Source organism: Micromesistius poutassou (assembly GCF_964030765.1).
Source record: "Micromesistius poutassou genome assembly, chromosome: 1".
Classification (NCBI taxonomy): Eukaryota; Metazoa; Chordata; class Actinopteri; order Gadiformes; family Gadidae; genus Micromesistius; species Micromesistius poutassou.
In genome coordinates, this window is record NC_140271.1 from 6045082 (window position 1) to 6065371 (window position 20290).

General features: G+C 42.2%; 1 protein-coding gene across 1 annotated transcript; it reads left to right on the forward strand.

Moving 5' to 3' along the window:
• Nucleotides 1–209: 209 nt before the first annotated feature.
• On the forward strand, nucleotides 210–16977 carry LOC311382410 (galactosylgalactosylxylosylprotein 3-beta-glucuronosyltransferase 1-like; the record flags this gene model as incomplete). The annotated part of the gene is made up of 5 exons (XM_084488516.1): nucleotides 210–405; nucleotides 545–805; nucleotides 15289–15707; nucleotides 16152–16448; nucleotides 16891–16977. The coding sequence occupies 5 exons, from the start codon at nucleotides 210–212 to the stop codon at nucleotides 16975–16977; spliced, it is 1260 nt and encodes a 419-aa protein (XP_084344642.1).
• Between the last annotated feature and the right edge of the window lie 3313 nt (nucleotides 16978–20290).

Here is a 20290-nt window from a genome sequence, read left to right on the forward strand (position 1 = left end):
GCCTATCATTGATAAGACATGACGCCGCCGATGATGGAAGGAAAGCCTTGTAATTATTAAGAGAACATTATTCTGGAAAGAGCAAGCCCAGGATTCTAAACCTGTACACTTCATTGACCACCATACAAATGGAAGGGAATGAGACTGTGACTGATTATATGATAAGGGCTGAGAATATAATTTCAGCTCTTCGTGATGCAGGAGAGAACATGAGTGACGGGCTGCTTGTAGCCACCATTTTGAATGGACTGCCAGACTCATTCAGACCACTGGCTGTCCACGTTACACAAAATGAGGACAATGTGACATTCAAGGACTTCAAGAGAAGACTGAGGGTCTATGAAGAATCTGAGAAGATGAGGACAACCGGACCTGCAGACAGCGTGAAGACCATGATGAAGACTAGTGCAAAGCAAACAAGGCACCAAGACACACTGGAAGGAAGCCACTCTGATGTGTTACAAATGTGGAGAAAAAGGACATATCAGAACCAGGTGTACCAAGAAAGTGTGGTGCAGTCACTGCAAGAGTAACACACGCGCAGAGTCTCTATGCAGGAAAAAGGGAAAAGACGGAGCCAGAAAAGTTGCAGAAGAAGAGGAGGACATCGACGACGGGGATCAATGTTTCATGGCCAAGCATGCAAACAACGAGAGGCCATCTGTCAACGTGAAGAAGAAAGGGATAATGGTGGACGCCGGAGCGACATCTCATATTGTGAACGACATCGCCAAGTTCAAGAGCTTTGACAACACATTCCAGCCCGACACCCATTCTATCGAGCTGGCGGATGGGACCAAGTGCAGTGGGATGGCGCTAGTGGTGGATTTCATGATTTGTTTGAAAGAATCAGTTTGCGTCGGTCAGTTCGCCATGAAGAGTCGTTCATTCGTTCATTCGTTCGTTCGCATTTCCGGTAGCGGTGAATCATGATTCTCAGTCACTGAGTCGGTCAGACTTGGCTCCTCCCCCGTTCTCGTTCAAACGAATCGTGCATGCAGGTTCGCGAATGCCGAGTCGGGCAGACTCGGCTCCTCCCTCGTTCTCGTTCAAACGAATCGCGAATGCACGTTCTCAGCCGAGTCGGTCAGACTCAGCTTCTCCCTCGTTCTCATTCTCAAACGAATCACGATCGTGCAATGGTGCAAACGGTCATCAATCAACACAACATTAACTAAGTTCCTTTTAGCTGAGGAGTGCTTCATGTTCGTAATCGGGATGTTGTTGCCCGGCTGACTCTCGTGACTTCTCAGTCCTCGAGTCTTCACCGCTAAACACAGTCAGTGAACGAACGGCGACTCACGAGTCAGCGACTAGTGGGTGGAGCTGGGAGTCGAGTCTCAGAGAACGAACGAGACGAACGACGACGAACGAGAGCGGTGAATCAGTTTGGTTCGTTCGTTTTAAAGAGTTGTTCGTTCGAACTGATTCGTTCGCGAACGAGCCACCACTAGATGGCGCAATGCAGAGGGACGGCACTGATCTATCTGCTAGACAACGAGGGACGACAACAAAGAGCGCAGCTACAGGAGGCACTGTATATGCCAACCTACCCACATGACATCTTCTCAGTGGTAAGGGCAACAAACGGTGGAGCGACAGTGACATTCAAGAAGGGAGACAGCCACATGATCACCAAGAAAGGGGACAGGTTTGACTTCCATGAGAGTGGTAAGCTGTTTTACTTACCAACTGTTCAGAAAAATGTTGATAAATGCAATATGTGCCACGACATGCAAACCTGGCATGAAATATTGGGTCACTGCAATTATGAGGACAAAAATTAATGGGTGTGGTAAGAGGTATGGAAATCAGAGGCAGTGCAGCCAGGCCAGCACAGCTGTGTGAAATATGTGCAAAGGGTAAATTCACACAGACAAGAAATAGAGAGCCAGACAGAAAGGCTACAGAGCCCTTACAACTGGTCCATACTGATTTAGCCGGTCCTATGAGAACTCCAAGCTTAGAAGGTCACAAATATGCACAGTCCTTTACGGACGACTATTCAGGTGCCATGACTGTATGACATTTTCTCAAATGCAAAAGTGATGCAGTACATGCCACAGAGAGGTTCTTAGCAGACTCCGTCCCTTTTGGGGAAGTTAAATGTCTACGCTCGGATAATGGTACTGAATTTACGAGCAAGGAATTCAAAGCACTGTTAACCAAAAATAAGATTAAGCACGAGACATCTGCACCCTATTCGCCTCACCAAAATGGCACGGCAGAGAGAAGTTGGAGAACCCTCTATGAGATGGGCAGGTGTATGCTTTTTGACAGTAAACTACCAGACAAAATGTGGAATTACAGACAGCTGCCTATGTGCGAAACAGATGTTACAGTAAACGCACAAAGAAAACACCTTATGAGATGCTCACAGGCAAGAAGCCAGACATGTCCAAACTTCAGAAATTCGGATCTGTGTGCTTTGCATACACACAAGAGAAAGGGAAGTTAGATCCTAGATGTGAGCACGATCGTTTTATCGGGTACGACAAGAACAGCCCAGCTTATCTTGTGTATTATCCAGACACAGAAAAGGTCCAAAAACACAGGCTAGTGAAATTCACAAACAAGACAGTCAACGAAAAAGAAACACAAACACATGGACCACACACTGAGTATCAGGACAGAGAGGTACACCCCAGGGTCCTTGACAATGAGGAAAATGATGAAAAATGAGAAATGCATCAGGTCAAAGTGTTCAAGATGATGTTTCTGTTTCTGAGATTGAAGGTGAACAGTCTAGCGCTGGGGGTCAGGGAAGAAAGAACCCACCTAGAGCTAGGAGAAGGCCTGTGCACCTACAGGAATATGACGTGGAAGACACAGCAGACAGGCTGGTAACTTGTGTAGACTCATGTTATAGAGCAGTTTGCGACATACCACAAAATGACCAGGATTCCATACGATCAACCAGGTCATGGCAGTGGATAAGTGCAATGAATGACGAAATGCAGTCACTAAAAGAGAATGATACATTCAAAATCACCCAGTTGCCACCAGGCAAAAAGGCAGTGGGGGGTAGGTGGGTGTATACACTCAAGAGTAATACGGATGGGTCAGATAAGTATAAAGCAAGATTTGTTGCAAAAGGTTATAGCCAAAAACAAGGCATTGATTATGAGGAAACATTCTTGCCTACTGCCAGCTGTCAGAGTAGTCATGCAAAAAGCAGTGCAGGAAGATCTAGTTTTACATCAAATGGATGTGAAAACCGCATACCTACATGCACCAATTGAGGTCTATCTCGAACAACCTGAAGGTTATGAGAAAAAGTAAAAAACAGGAGAGAAGCTAGTATGCAAATTAGAGAAGTCCTTATATGGTCTCAAGCAGTCAGGCCGAAACTGGAATTCTCTGTTGCATGCATATCTCACTGAAAACGGTTTTGATCAAAATCCTGCTGATAACTGCCAATACACAAGGGAAAAAGAAAATGAAAAAGTGATTTTGATTGTGTGGGTTGATGATCTGATAATTGCTGCTAACAATGAGGAGGTTGTGAAAAATGTCAAAGTGATGCTCACTGAGAAGTTTAAAATGAAAGACCTAGGGAAATTAAACAGTTTTCTAGGGATAGATAGATTTTAAACAGTCAGAGGATCAAGTCACAATGTCACAACACAGGTATGTGAACAAATCTCCAGATTTGGGATGCAGGATTGTAAGGCCAGAGAGACCCCATGCGAGTCAAAACTCGAATACACAGAAAATGCTGTAAAAATGGAAGAACCAAGGACCTATCGAGAGGCAGTGGGAAGTTTGATCTATTTGGCTACTTGCACTAGACCAGATTTAAGTTATGTGGTCAGTAAACTTTCCCAGCATTTTGCTGAGCCAAGTGAGGAGCATTGGAACACTGCAAAGCAGTGGATAAGTGCAATGAATGACGAAATGCAGTCACTAAAAGAGAATGATACATTCAAAATCACCCAGTTGCCACCAGGCAAAAAGGCAGTGGGGGGTAGGTGGGTGTATACACTCAAGAGTAATACGGATAGGTCAGATAAGTATAAAGCAAGATTTGTTGCAAAAGGTTATAGCCAAAAACAAGGCATCGATTATGAGGAAACATTCTCGCCTACTGCCAGCTGTCAGAGTAGTCATGCAAAAAGCAGTGCAGGAAGATCTAGTTTTACATCAAATGGGTGTGAAAACCGCATACCTACATGCACCAATTGACTGTGAGGTCTATCTCGAACAACCTGAAGGTTATGAGAAAAAGTCAAAAACAGGAGAGAAGCTAGTATGCAAATTAGAGAAGTCCTTATATGGTCTCAAGCAGTCAGGCCGAAACTGGAATTCTCTGTTGCATGCATATCTCACTGAAAACGGTTTTGATCAAAATCCTGCTGATAACTGCCAATACACAAGGGAAAAAGAAAATGAAAAAGTGATTTTGATTGTGTGGGTTGATGATCTGATAATTGCTGCTAACAATGAGGAGGTTGTGAAAAATGTCAAAGTGATGCTCACTGAGAAGTTTAAAATGAAAGACCTGGGGAAATTAATTTTCTAGGGATAGATTTTAAACAGTCAGAGGATCAAGTCACAATGTCACAACACAGGTATGTGAACAAAATCCTCTCCAGATTTGGGATGCAGGATTGTAAGGCCAGAGAGACCCCATGCGAGTCAAAACTCGAATACACAGAAAATGCTGTAAAAATGGAAGAACCAAGGACCTTTCGAGAGGCAGTGGGAAGTTTGATCTATTTGGCTACTTGCACTAGACCAGATTTAAGTTATGTGGTCAGTAAACTTTCCCAGCATTTTGCTGAGCCAAGTGAGGAGCATTGGAACACTGCAAAGCACGTGTTCAGGTATCTTAAAGGTACAACAGACCGTGGGTTATGTTTTAAAAAGGATGACGCAGGTGAACTTGGTCTAATAGTCCACAGTGATGCTGACTGGGCATCTGAGGTCACAGACAGACGTAGCACCACAGGGTACTGTGCCAGTTTAAGTGAGAAAAGTGCACTCATTTCATGGAAGAGTCGAAAGCAACCAGCAGTTGCACTGTCTACCTGCGAGGCAGAATACATGGCCTTAGCGTCAGCCATACAGGAGTGTATGTATTTGCAACAGTTACTCAAGGGTATTGATAAGTGTCAGTATGCACAAACCAAGGTTTACGATGACAACCAAGGAGCTATTGCACTAGCTAGAAATCCAGTAAACCAACAAAGATGCAAACATATTGATATCAAATATCATTTCATACGTGAAACTGTGAATAGTGGGAGAATATGTTTGGATTATTGTCCTACTGACAACATGATTGCTGACTTGATGACAAAACCAGCCACTAAGCTACAACTGAAGAAGTTTTCTCAGTATTTGTTTGGCACTTAGAGTGCAAGAAAAGCATATAGTGTGCCAAAAATGTGTTTTTTTGTTGTTTTATTTTCTATCAAAAAGAACGTACCACAATAAGCTAAGAGCGAGTGGGGGTGTTAAGTGTAGTACTGTTGTACGCCCTTACTCATCGTGTCCATTAGAGGGCAGTGTTGACTTTACCTCTGTGTAATCTGACACCTACACTACCTGTTCCGGTGTCTGAGTTTTTCCATGTGGTGATGCCGAGGAGAGTGGCAGCACAGTTACGTTACTCCCGCCTGTCAATACAATAAATATGCCTACAAGGCTAAAGGTAAAATGTGTCTGATGAGAGTTCGATTACATCTTCACCGCAACGCACTAAGCTCATAAGATACCTTAAAAAAATATACAGTTAATAATATAGAGTTAAGAAATAAGGGTTTTATTCACTTTGGGCAATGACATTATCCATTGAATGCAGGGCTGACAACTTTTGGGTTTTGGCCGGAGTGAGATTCTGTAGAATCTTGTAATGCATACCTTATAGCAGGGTCCGCGGGTGTAATTGTTGACGGGGGGGCAGGGGTGGCTGTACGGGATTACAGGCTGGCGGAGTTGTTGACGGGGGGAGGGGTCTCGAGGTAGTGCCTCCCGCTGTGTCACTCTACCGTCGGGGAGTTTAGAAAGGGACGAACGCGTCTCGGCTTTATTTTTTTTGCCGTGAGAAATTGGATGTGTGGCGTGTGTGCGTGTGTAAACAGGCAAAAGCGTGTGTCACACGGTTAAACCGTGAGAGTTGACCATTATGTCCGTCAGAAACAGTTTCTGACGGACATAACGGGACACCTCAACGAGCTCAATCTCCGACTGCAAGGTGCAGGGCAAACTGTTTTGGACATGTTCGACACATGGACGGCTTTTGTCGGCAAGCAGTATTTTCAAATGATGCTACCTCCACTTTCCACTACCTCCGACACTTAAGAGAGCTGTCCTCCCAGCACCGCTGAAATATTTGCATATATGCGCGAGCTTGAGTCGGAGTTCACAACAAGATTTGGGGACTTTAAGAGGTTGGGACCCATGTTCTCTTTCCTGATCAAGCCTGAGGGCATCTACACCATAAGTTCAGCTGTCTCAGGGACGTTGCGCTGGCTTTGTTGTCAGTCTTTGGGTCGACATTCCTCTGTGAGCAGATATTCTCACACATGAAATATGTGCTCAGCCCCTTCCGAAGTCGTTCAACGATGGAGCACTCTGAGGCATGTGTGCAGCTTAGTCACAAACTAGCTACGTCACAAACTAGGCCTACAACGCCCAGATATTGGAGCTCAGTCAAGCCAAGAATAGTCAGGGATCACACTAACTGGTAGGTTTCAGTTTATTTGTTGTAGCCTAGTCCTACATAATTTTAGTATAGCTGTTAACCCATGTCGTTACAAACAATGTTGATTTCAATGTGTCATGAGGGTGATAAAGTCCTTATTTAAAGGCCTAGCCTACAGATTTTTTTGCACTTTATTCTGTTTTGGGAATTTCCTCCCAGTGCAGTGCGAATATGTTTACATTAGTTACTGAAGGCAGTGTTCTGAAATTGGATCAATTAATAGTTTGTTAACCTATTTTGTGAGTAATAGAGTAGAACATCTTTAAAATATTGCTGCAATTGGCCTGTATGCATGGCCTTCACATGTTTTTTTGTGAAGCTGTCCATGTCTTAAAAATATTGATGGGGATGTTTCTAACATTCTCATATAATCTCATATAATAGAAAATAAAGATTTATTTACATAACAACTTAACAAAGTAACGCCAGTATGAGGTGTGTATGTCAGTAGTTTCAGTCATGTAAATGTGGGTGTATTGATCATGCGATGTGGGGTGTTGTGGAGAAGGAATAAATTAATGAACCGCTAAAGCAAACCAAAAAGGTGCAGCCGCCTGCGAGGAGAGCAAAAGAAGAGAGACGACAACAGGCAATCAGCTGCCCTTTTATCCGGCTAGAGCACCGGGCTCAGGTGCTCCAGATCCAGCTGATGGCATCAGCTGATCACCTTGAGGAAGAGTCAGAGTAAATAAGTAGGCGGGGTCGTCACAAGGCAGATTATACAATCTAACATTAAAGACAAAAGCCAGATGTTGATGGTCAATGGGTTTTCAGTGCATTGTGAAAGCGCTAACATAGACCTGTGATTAATATGCACTCAATCACACAAGGTGAAATGGACTCAGGGTATTTTATCTTTTGATTTTTCTGGTGTACTATGCACGACTTAATAGCACATAATCAAAAACAGTAACAGCAGGACATAAAATGGAAATGTAATGCAATGTGACCACACAACCTTACCTTGAGCTGTTACTCTTTTAGTAGGCTGGTGTACTGTGTCTGACTCAAAGTCAGACCCATCACTGCAGCACACTACAGCTTCAAGAGGAGAAAGAAAAAGCAATTAGTAATAGTGTTGGCAAAAGTATACTGAATATATGTAATGGTTTTAAGGTCCAAAATGTCAAATTGAGCTCCAGTTGTGGTCACACTTTAGCAGCAGCATGTTAGTCCAAAAAAAAACCTGCCTGTCTGCTATACCACTGTTTGGCTAACCTGACCTCTACCACCAATGCAGGTGTGGTAAAGCACAGAGGAAGAATCCCCCAACATAGGAGATAACTGGGGGCTTCTCTTTGTGCTCTGGAACTCTTTAATCCACTATATGTTTACATAGAAAAGTAACTGTTACTGTCTACTGGTATTTACTAAGGCTGGATGATGTATATTGGACTTATAAGTATTAATAAGAATATTGATACTCCAGTCCTAGCTGAATTTTCTTTTTGGCTCTTATGTCAGACTGCAAGTTGACACATGTACCATTGTAGTGCCGACTTAGTCCCAACTCCTCCACAGCTACATAAACTTGGATGCTGTTTTGCTTAATAGACAGTACACATAACTTGTTATATTTGTCGTTAAATAATATCTGAAATTGTATACCCCGAATACCGTGTCAATTTCTCCTTTGGTATTGAACATTGTCTCAAACATTGATATTTTCAATGTATTGTATTTCAGTTAGATTTTCCATTATCATGACAACACTTAATATTAACCTTGAAGAAAAAATCACACCATCACAAACGTAGGCAATGTCACAGTTGTACTAAGAGTTAAATTAAAGTTAGTATTGTCACATAACTTATCAAAATGTGATCACAAGGCACCATGGTGAGATTTATTTTGTCACACCAAAGAATACTAAATTTTGCCCATAGTTGGAGGGATGTAACCATGTCAAGTGCATGATGTAGTAGTAGTAGTAGGTTTTTATTATCCCAAGGGGAAACTTGGTTTGCAGACAGGTTAACAGGTAAAAGCACGCAAGAAATACATTAAAACATCAACAGTGACCAATACACATAGGACACACAGGCAACACACAACAGTCAAGTCTGGGATTCAGCATTGTGCAAATTTAGCAAGGATATTACCCTAGGTAAAAAATAGTTTTTGGTCCTATTGCATCTACAAAAGGGGACTCTGAATCTCCGGCCTGATGGGAGAACCTCAAAATGTTGGTGAAGAGGGTGGCTGATGTGTTAATGATATAATAAGTATAATCTCAACTACATGTCCATTAAGCAATTATATTTTATACTTTGTACATTTCACAGTCAATTGAAAATTGTATGGATACCTTAAAAAAATGAATATACAGTTAATAATATAGAGTTAAGAAATAAGGGTTTTATTCACTTTGGGCAATGACATTATCCATTGAATGCAGGGTTGCCAACTTTTGGGTTTTGGCCGGAGTGAGATTCTGTAGAATCTTGTAATGCATATCTTATAGCAGGGTCCGCGGGTGTAATTGTTGACGGGGGGGCAGGGGTGGCTGTACGGGATTACAGGCTGGCGGAGTTGTTGACGGGGGGAGGGGTCTCGAGGTAGTGCCTCCCGCTGTCTCACTCTACCGTCGGGGAGTTTGGAAAGGGACGAACGCGTCTCGGCTTTTTTTTTTTTTTGCCGTGAGAAATTGGATGTGTGGCGTGTGTGCGTGTGTAAACAGGCCTACAACGCCCAGATATTGGAGCTCAGTCAAGCCAAGCAGAGTCAGGGATCACACTAACTGGTAGGTTTCAGTTTATTTGTTGTAGCCTAGTCCTACATGATTTTAGTATAGCTGTTAACCCATGTCGTTACAAACAATGTTGATTTCAATGTGTCATGAGGGTGATAAAGTCCTTATGCTTATTTAAAGGCCTGGCTAGCCTACAGATTTTTTTGCACTTTATTCTGTTTTGGGAATTTCCTCCCAGTGCAGTGCGAATATGTTTACATTAGTTACTGAAGGCAGTGTTCTGAAATTGGATCAATTAATAGTTTGTTAACCTATTTTGTGAGTAATAGAGTAGAACATCTTTAAAATATTGCTGCAATTGGCCTGTATGCATGGCCTTCACATGTTTTTTTGTGAAGCTGTCCATGTCTTAAAAATATTGATGGGGATGTTTATAACATTCTCATATAATCTGATTTTTATTTAATTGTATGCACTTTAGTCTCTGTTTTTGACATTCATTCACTCACAGTGCAAATATGTTTTTGAATGAGTTTCAAAAAATCAACAAAACAAAAAAAATCGTTAAACTATTGATGCATGATTGTGGACTATGGAAATAATAAAATTCCAGGTATTTTGGAAACCCCTGTTATAGACTAACCCACCAACATCAAGATGGGCTCCTATCAAGTAAAATGAAGTTGATTGACAAAACAACATGGCTGCCAGAGGCTCAAAATCATCCACATTTAATTTATCCTAAAGGGCATTGGCCTTTTACATGCCTATTTGGTGTGCTATGTATTAATGTCCGCTCATTGGTGTAAGACACATTTTCTGCTGCTGTCAGTGTGTTCTTTACACAGACCTTGTGAGGTGTGCGTGCGAGAGAAAGATAAAAGTTTCTTTGTATAGGCCTACCACATAATAACTATCATAATTATTGCTTGGATGACTGTTAATGCCCCGACGTTCCTCACCATTATCTTAGAAATAATCTGACCAAACCAGTAGTAAGGCGAGTGTTCATCCATGCATAAAGCATTTATTTAGCAAATGCTGTTTTACATGCCATGGCTAGTGCAAATGCTATGTACTCAAATCAAAATACATTGAATATTGCACTCCACTGAAAAAGAGTCAGTGTTCACATTAATTTGTTAGCACTATATTAATACAAATATAGAACAATACAACTAAAAAAATGTATGTAAACAGAGTATAAAATGCACACATAACTGAGGTGTGAAGTGACTTGGTATTAATTATCTCAAATTCGTTACAGCAATTGAGTAATTTTGAATAGTTAGGTAATTCTGAATTTTGAATACTTTAACTTTTTAAGGTAATTAAACCCACTTTACAATTCCAGTGCTCATCAAAACCCTTGAAGGTGCTACATATGAAATTCTGAACATTAATATAACAGCAAACAAACTACAGATGCTGTTTTCTGGCCTTTGCTAGTGCAAATGCTTGCCCTAGCTCAGGGGTGCCCACACCTTTTCGGCCTTCGAGCCAGTGGCGGCTGGTGATAAAAATTGTTGGTGGGGCGCAGTAATAGAAAAAAATTAATTTGGTAGATTTGATTTCCTGTATTCTGGTGCATTTTGGAGATGGCCACTACCTATTACCTACTATTCATTCAGATTCATAGCCTACATCCTGACTTGCAGGGCCTGGGCAAGCTTACCCATTGTTGTTATTATGATATTGAGTCAAATCATGATCACTGTCCTATAGCGTCCATTATTGTGTCTCAATGGCTATTTCAAATGCAGTTAGAAATAAAGGGACAGTTGCTTATTATTTATATGCTACAGGCCGAAAGACTAAATTAATATGTAACTTCCTTGCTGATTTTAAGTATAACATTGCTTGGGGAGTCCAATTCCTCCACTGAAATGGGTGGAAAGTGCTTTTACAACTCTCTGCTAGTTAGCGATCTATCTCTTCTTTGCTGTAGTTGTGTTGCGCGAGTGTTGCTGAGGGAGGTAGCTTATTTGATTGATTCGCTGAATTGTCCAATCGTGTGGTGATAAAAAAACAACCAAAAAGCCATACCATTGGCCTGGGACGCACACTGCTGCGACCCGAGGGCGATTTTTTTTGCGCCAATGAAAAGCCGTCTCTCCTTGATAGACAGCAAAAAGTTTGCGAGCTTACGTTGACTTCAACTTGGCCGGCGCCCCTGACTTGGAGGCCTTTATTTCGAATGACCAATAACCAGCCTAGCCCAAATAATTTACGTTCAGACGCATTTAAATGGTTGCTGGAAGTTGCAAGTACGGTCTATCACACAATTAAACGAGGATAAACGCTATGTATTTTTGTTGATTTATTTTGTATGTATAACAGTTTATTCAAAGTTGGCAGATATATTCGAGTGACTATTTCATGGAGGGGCAGCGCACTAGCGCCCTCTATTGACCAGTATTGACCAATTAGCTCCAGTCGCCACTGGAGCTAATTCAAAATGACCAGGTCAAAATGATCTACCTACATTAAATAATGCTAAACATGTATTTATTTATATATACTGAGTACATTCTCTGATGACTTGCACTGAATGGAGTCATCCAGGGTTTCATAGTCCGGACAGTAGCTGCTGGAAGCTATTCTCAAGCAGGCTTCCAAATGACCATCAGTGATGGTGGAATGGTATTTGGACTTACTAATATTCATGTGGGAAATGGCTGACTGGCATAACTAAGTAGAGCCAAATAATGCAGTCAAGGTAGCACATTTCCTCATTGTTGGATACTTTTCTTTTTTGTGAGTAAGTTCCCAAATTGTCCATAAGCCCTGGACTTACGCTCAATATCAGCTTATACTGTCAAAATCTCATCTGCCACTGCAGACGTGTTCAGGTGAAACAATGGTGCAAAAATGTTTTAGCACATAAATGTAGCGATTGGCTCAACTAAAGCAAAGTCTTGAATCGTTTGTCAAAGTCTGGCAGATCACTTTTGTCAAAGAAGTGGTAAATGCCATAGGGGTGATACTTCTTAGGGGCTCACCACTGCTTGTATCCAAGACACACAGTGGATAATGTTGTCGTGTTTGTCAATGATTTGACAATCGGTTTGAACAACTGATCAACTAAGTGCAGTTTAATCTTTGTCATGTTTTTCATTGAAAGAGAAAGATGTCCACCAAGCTGTTGATATTTTGATACATTTATCAATATTCTGCAATCTGCACACAATCTTACGCAGCATATTTTGAGCTTTGGAGTTTTTTGTAATTTCTTGTATTTTTTAGTCAATCATGTCAATAATTGATGTTTATAGAACTATGGCTTATACTGTTAAAATTTTAGTTTATTGCGAAATCAAGTCTTTTACAAAAATAACCGGGTGGAATTGATGGTCCTGTCACCCGGAAGGACCGGTCTCTCCACATGTGAGCGTTGTGAGAGCCCTGAAAGACCGGTCTCTAACACGTGAGCCCCAGGCTGTTTAAGCCCTGCTTCTCCACCCACAACACAGAAAGAAAATGCAATTATTAACACCTTCAGAATACCTTCAGCCAGAGAAGCACACAATAATTGTGTCTTAGTAGTTAGTTAAAAAGATAGACATAACCTTTAGGTAGTGAGTATCGAGAAGGAAACTTAAGTGCACACCTAAGGCTTCAATTTGTCAAGATCTCGGGTAGTTTTGTTTATTTGAACAAAAATCCTGAGGACACTGAATTATACGACAGTGTGCAGAGCATAATAACACAACAACTTAGAACTGTGATGTTTTGTGACTGAAAAACTGAAAAGGTGAGACATTGAAAATGTGAAAAACGAAATTGTGCAAAAGAATCCTACAGGCATAGATTCATTGCAAAATCTAATCAACAGCTTTGTAGTGTTGATGTCAAAGTGTTGAAAGGCGATGAAAGGCACTGTTAGATTTCAGCTAATTCCTAAACTGTTCGTATAGTCTCTGCGTTGTGTATATTCCCAATTGTAGTAGTAATTCTTGAAGTGTAAATCAAGGAAACTTGACAGGTTGGATCAGAGGGTCGAATGGATGGTTTATTCCAGGATGTAATACAGCACAGGTACAGACTTAGGTTGAATAATCTATAGTGTAGGTGGTGAGGAGCAGTCTCCTGACGTGCTCCTTGGCTGTCTATCCCTCTTCTCGCCGAACTGAAGGTTTGGGGCGAGTATTATATTAAGAAAATGTAAATAACAAAATAACAGAAGCAGTCTCTCCCTTGATAATGGATATGGCCCTGGCTATGCCCCAGACGACCAGGTTGGTTCCTCCTTGTTGGGACATAACAAATGGAGGAATGTTGGAAATAACACCTGGTATCAGTAGGAGAGGCACTGGCCTGTTCATAGACTTAAGAAATGTGAAGAAAGAGAGACACTAAAATACACCAATATTCTACAGCACACAGTAATTAAAGATGGCTACCACAACAAAAAAATAATTTTACCTGATGGCACGCTGTACATAATGGTCCCCCAAATGTGTTATCAGTAAAATACAAGCCAACATCAGATTGCATTTAGATTGTGTTACATGCATGTTTGTTCCCTGATCCCAAGTCCATCTGGTCCATCTGGTAATATGCTATAGTTATAGCATATTAGGGTGATCAGCAAATATCAGTTGTATGGATGAATATAATCGTTAAAGCATATTATATTGATCCATACAGCTGATATTTGTAATCAATGGGAGAACGAACACTAAACAAAATAAGGACAAAGACAGAGAACACAGACAATGCAATAATCATTCTGCAATATCAAACACCTTTCACAAGACTTTCTGTAGTAAAATAGATTTTCAAATGAGAGGGAAAGGACCAAGCATATTCTGGGCCCTATTTCTAGTGTGCATTAAGCTGTAGTGGCCCAAAACTGCGCTCCTCACACACAACTGAAGGTGTCTGCGGCTGATGTCTTAATGGAGGGCTTATAGCCTGCGGTACATTAGAATACAAATCATAAGGTGTTGCAGTGATGGCCCGTTAGATCAGGGAACCAGACCCTTCCTTTATTGGCCATGAAAGAAACTATATACTATACTGCCCCCTATTTGGTTGGAGTGTGGAGGACTGACTCTAGCCTTTATCTCTTGACCATTCTAACAGTAACCCCCGTCCAAACCAAAACAACCTGCATCAGGCAGCCGTGAGATGGTGACCAGTCGAGACTTTGTGGCTCTGTTGCTGATCTCCCTGTCCTGGTCGCTCCTCATCTGGCACCTAATCACTGGCAACCATACGGACCTCTGGAAAGGAAAAACTACTGGAAAAACGCCAGGTATATATCACCCCTCTTTATCCTTGAGCCAGCTGCTTTCACCCAAAGCCACTTACAGTAAACTGAGATCCTTTACCTTGGCTGATGGGAATGGGACAACACTAGCCGCAACTCTAGTTATGAAAGTTATGAAATTATAAAGGAGCATGTTCTATACGGATCCCCAATGAGTGAGTTTTTGCATAACTAAGAAATGCATTAAATTAGTATGGAGCCTAAATGGCCTAAAGCAAAAAAAAAGTATTGGGAGCAAATACCAAAACACAAATATGAATCAGATCTGAGTATTTTAGTGTTGGCTGCTACTACTGCCCTGCTTTTGTGGAAGTCTGCAAGATGGTCTAAAAATAGTGGATGGTCCATTGCTTTATATTTTATTTGATATGTGACACAATATATGATGTATCTTGCATGCAATGTGCAGGGAAAGCTACCCTAGCGTAGCAGCTCCCACAATTCTAGCCAAGCCATATGTAGGCCTCAATGAAGACGGGTATGCATGTTTTCACCCTAACAAGGTTTAGCTCCTTCATCCCATTTGTTTGGCATTGGAAGCATTGTTTTATAAATCGTTAGCCTCATAGCATTATTACCTGAGCCATATTTTAAGGTTCATCTTGTATTTAGCGGGCGGTGGCGTGGAGGTGGTGCGCATCGAGTACGTCTACCGCCGGCCCCCGCCCTGGTCCGCCACGCTGGTCCCCATCTATGTGATCACTGCCACCTTCCATCGGGCGGTGCAGAAGGCAGAGCTGACGCGGATAGCCCAAACCTTCCTCCACGTGGCCAACCTGCACTGGATCGTGATCGAGGACGCCCAGAACACCACCGCACTGGTGCGCCGCCTGCTGAAGAGCACGGGCCTCAACTACACCCACCTCCACGCGGAGACGCCCAAGGTCATGAAGGAGATCGGGAATCCACGGGGGAGCATCCAAAGGAACTTGGGGCTGCACTGGCTGCGCCTGACCATGGGCGAGGCGCCCCCCGGGGTGGTGTACTTTGCGGACGATGACAACGTGTACAGCCTGGAGCTCTTTGAGGAGGTGACAACAGACAACTGCTTTTTCCCGAGAGGTTTGCATGATGCAGCTGGGATGACGTGTCTGGAAGTGGGGGGGGGAAGTCTTTGAGTCAACCTAGAGACCTAGAGAATTGAAATGTTACCCTGAGGCTGTGTCAATTCTCTTTTGATCTCCAATCTATTCTAGAGATCTTTTTGTCCCAACAAAAAGCCTGATTTTCATGGATAGGAGTGTGGACATGGCCACGGATTAATAGCTACGATTAAGGTTAACTTATTTGAAATGCTCATAGAACAAACATGGACTTTAAAATCGACTACGGTTAATTGCTACGATTCAGTGTTAGCATTAAGTGCTAGTCTGCCTTTTTCCATTCCGTTCAATTTGGTATTGCGTGTACGGGTGACCCCAAGCGCACAATGGTTCTTCATCCCTGCTCTCTCTTCACGTCCCCATGTCGCCCAGATGCGTTCCACCACAATGGTGTCCGTGTGGCCTGTGGGCTTCGTCGGACGCCGGAAATTCGGGTCGCCCAAGATCAACGCCCAGGGCAAGGTGTGCGGCTGGGATGCGGGGTTCGCACCGTATCGGGCGTTCGCCATCGACATGGCCGGCTTCGCCATTAACCTGAAGCTCCTCATCCGAAAGTCTAAGGTCGTCTTCAAGCTGCGAAACATCGCGTCAGGTTACCAGGAGACCAACCTGCTGAGTAGGCTGGTTTCCCTCAGCGACCTGGAGCCCAAGGCGGATAACTGCACCAAGGTAAGCCCAGAGGTCCCCCCTTCCTCTGGGGGTCTGGGTTGGAGACAAGGACATTTGAGTGAAGGATGTTTTATGCATCAACGATTGGTGTCACCGCCGGGGATTAGTAGCTGTTGAAATTGTGCTTTTTTGTCGAATTGTCAGTCACTTGCAGGCTTGGCCTTCTAGACTCTCTTCAAATATAATATAGCCTATGCTCCCATGTTTCTTGAATGGGGCCGTATTTCAACATTGTGGCGGTTTATACATTTGTCTGAAATCGTCCTTTCTCTGCTCGGGTGTGTGAGTGCATATCCCATGTGTGTGCATGAGACATCTTTGAAGACCTTTAAAGAAAAGTTGAAAATGATAATGACAATTGGTTATTTTCTTTTTCATTGTTCTCATCCATCTGGTGTGTCCTCATCCATCTCATGTGCTCTCCTCCCTGTGGTTCAACCAGGTGCTGGTGTGGCACACCAGGACAGAGAGGCCATCACTGGTGAACGAGGGCCAGCGAGGGTTCACAAACCCTGATATTGAAGTATGACGACATGTTCTGGGGTAACCCAGGTAACCACACTGTTACTCTTATTCTGGTCCTGATTATTGTCCTAGCTAGCTTTGTTGCATACAGGGAATGGGTTAACCTAGCTATTGTTAGTGCTTGGCACTTGGTTCTATGGACATCCTTACTGTACCAACAGCGATATATATTGTTTTTCTTTCTTCTGACAAATTGACTTATTGTAAGTCGCTTTGGATAACACCGTCTGTTAAATGCCCTAAATGTAAATGTAAAATAACGTTACGTATGTTGAAAAGCTTCAATGCTTGGATAATTACATTTCATTGTTTATTATATTTAATTTCATTTTAGGCATTGAGGAAAAGGGACACCGCACCATCAGTCTGGACGCGAAGAGAGGGTTCAGCCGCACAATAAAGAGCTCTCTCAGCAACGTACAGCACCAGCCCGGGCCCCTGCTCGGCTGGACATAGGGGCCCTTTTTGTTTCGCGGCCCCTAACTAGTTGGTTGGGGCACAGGGCTGCCGCACAGGGAAAGAATGGGGCCCTTGTCTTGTGCATGGCAGCGGCAATTGACAATCAGAGACATGGTGGAGGGCATTTCTGAAATATTCCTGGGTTGTATGTTATGGGGTATATGGATTTGTGTGTTATGTGAATGTTGTGTGAATGTTAACTGTATTTTGATTGTTGTGTCTATATGCAGACTTTGTGCTGCTTTGTCACCTGCTTTGTTTTTTGGAGTTGGCTTTAGGTATCCATAGGGCTGTATGGACATCTGGGACTTTGTGGGACTTTGTCTCCAGTATGAGTGGGACTTTGTCTCGGGTATGGATTGGATTTGGATGTGGTGCTGGTTTGTTTTGTATTTTTTTTTTCCTTCCACTATATATAGTATATTTCAAACTGTTGTATCTACTGCTGTTGTTCTGAGGTCATATGAGGAGAGTAGACGAGGCCGGGGTGAAGAGAACACAGTGTTCTCTTCACCCCGGAAGTTACAGAAGACGTCTGGGAGAGTCTCCGAAAGGAAGCAGACACCTTAGCAGAGCAAGCGGAAAATACGGCCGGGACCAAAATGGCAACCCTGATTGCCAAATCCAACGCTCTGCGGAGACGAGCAAAGGAGAAGAAGGAGGAGATGCTTGTCATAGATAATGACATTGAAAAGAAAAGTGCGGAATTGCGTCACATTCAATAAAAAGCACAGCCAAAGCCCGAGCGATTAATCAGACTTTTTTGCCTTCAATTAATATGTGTTCAAGTGTTATTCAAGTGCACTATATTTAAGTATTTTTGTATATTTTGTTTGTTTATGTCATTGTTATACCATAAGTTTTGTTTTTGGTAAGATGGCTGTCGTTACTATTCGTTACTCAAACTGAATAAAACTCATAATGAACGGAGTATATAGTGTATAGTCTCGATTTTTTTGCAGCGGTATTGGTATTAAATTTTCCTTTTAGAGGTCTTGAAAAGGTCTTGAAAGTCATTAAATTTGTACTTGTACTAAATTTGTACTATGTGTAGATACCATGAACACAGTATATGCATGGATTACTATTACTGTTATAATCATTGTGAATATTACTAATCTAATAATTTTTACTTGAATAAGCACTTAATGTTGACAAAAGACGAATCAGTAAATGAAGAGCACTTATGTAACGAAACTGGGTATTTAGATTGATTAAACACTTGATTGTGTACTTGATTGTGTAAAACAATAATTGAGCAACATGAATGTGAAAATGAATGTTTTTATTTCTATATTTTTTATAAGGCAGAGCCTTATCGGAAGATTGAGCCTTATCGGAGCCTTATCGGAAGATTGAATGTAAGTCCAAGTCCCATAATAAAATATGTGGTGAGAGAGATGTTGGCCAGCTGCATAGATAACAAAAGGGGAGGTAACTATGGTAAACCTTCTAAATAAAATGAGCTGTAAAATTGACACACCCACCAAACCTATAACAAGCGAACTTGTGCTGCGTGTAGATAATATTTCTCAATGTTAAACATATTTACCATTAGACTGTACTTCTTAATTCCAGCAAATATTTCCTCAAACTGCGTCATCAACAAGTCCAATAGACGTCGAGTCGCAACGTGACTTTATTTTTACCCTTTGCCGACATGAGAACATAATCTTAAGGAAATCGTGATTTTGAGGAGAACTTGTTTTAACTTGTAACCAACTAAACACACCTGTGATAAAGTGTAATTTAATTAATTATGTACCATTGAATTTCACCCACTGTAAAATATGTGGCTCAAATGCTAAACACCTAGATCATTTGGTTCATATCAAAAGGATAGCAATATTGAGCTAGACAGATACATCTATAATATTTTGTTTAGTTATGCATACTCTATCACTCAAGCATTAATACATGTCCTATTCATCTTCAACAAAAGACAGATTTCAGGGTATAAAGTGCACTATCCAAAACATTTTATTTATACCCAAGTAGGCCTACATCTTCTTTAAACAACAAAATGAAAACTTATTGGGACCAAAATCCCATCCCATCCCCCCCAGTCCTTGCAGGTGCATGTTTCAGGTGTAAACTCATGGCTGCTTCGATTTCTGTATCTGTGGCCTTGGAATTCCATCTTTTCACAGCAGCTGGAAAGAAAACACCAGTACAAGGTTTTGATGGGCAAAACAACCCAATGAGCACGACACATGATAGAAACACACCACACAAGGCACACACATCACACTGTTAACCCTTATCTGAACCAACACATGAGTAACCGACCATCCTCCAGGTCAAGGCCCGAACCGGAGGCAGGAGGACACGATTGAGCACAACACATGAGGGGGGGATTAAGAAATATACTACCGGACACGGTTAACCCGTATATCAAGAAAACACACCACATAAAACATATACATCACGTCGTTAATCCTTGTTTAAACCAACACAGGAGTAACTGGCCATCCTCCAGATCCAGGCCCGAACCGGAGGCCAGTTATCAAACTCAGACAATGCACCACACATTCGCAAACCCTGGAGCCAGTCTACTGATAACATAGCACCCATAACTCCCAAGATACTCCTTGGGAACCCCTCGCACCTGGTCAGAAGGAACAGTGAGCACTCATAAATTGTATCAGGGCCCAGAGGCTCAAGGTCAAGATGAGCACTCAGAGACACACACAAACACCTACCCTAAGCACACACACCTCGTTAGGAGGAAAAACACAGCATAAGACCATACCACACAGATCATCTCACACTCTTCTGAAGCAGAACTTCCAAGGAGGCGAAGCTCCAGACGACCTCAGCGCTGATAGGGACTTAGAAAATATTCGATCTCTCACGCT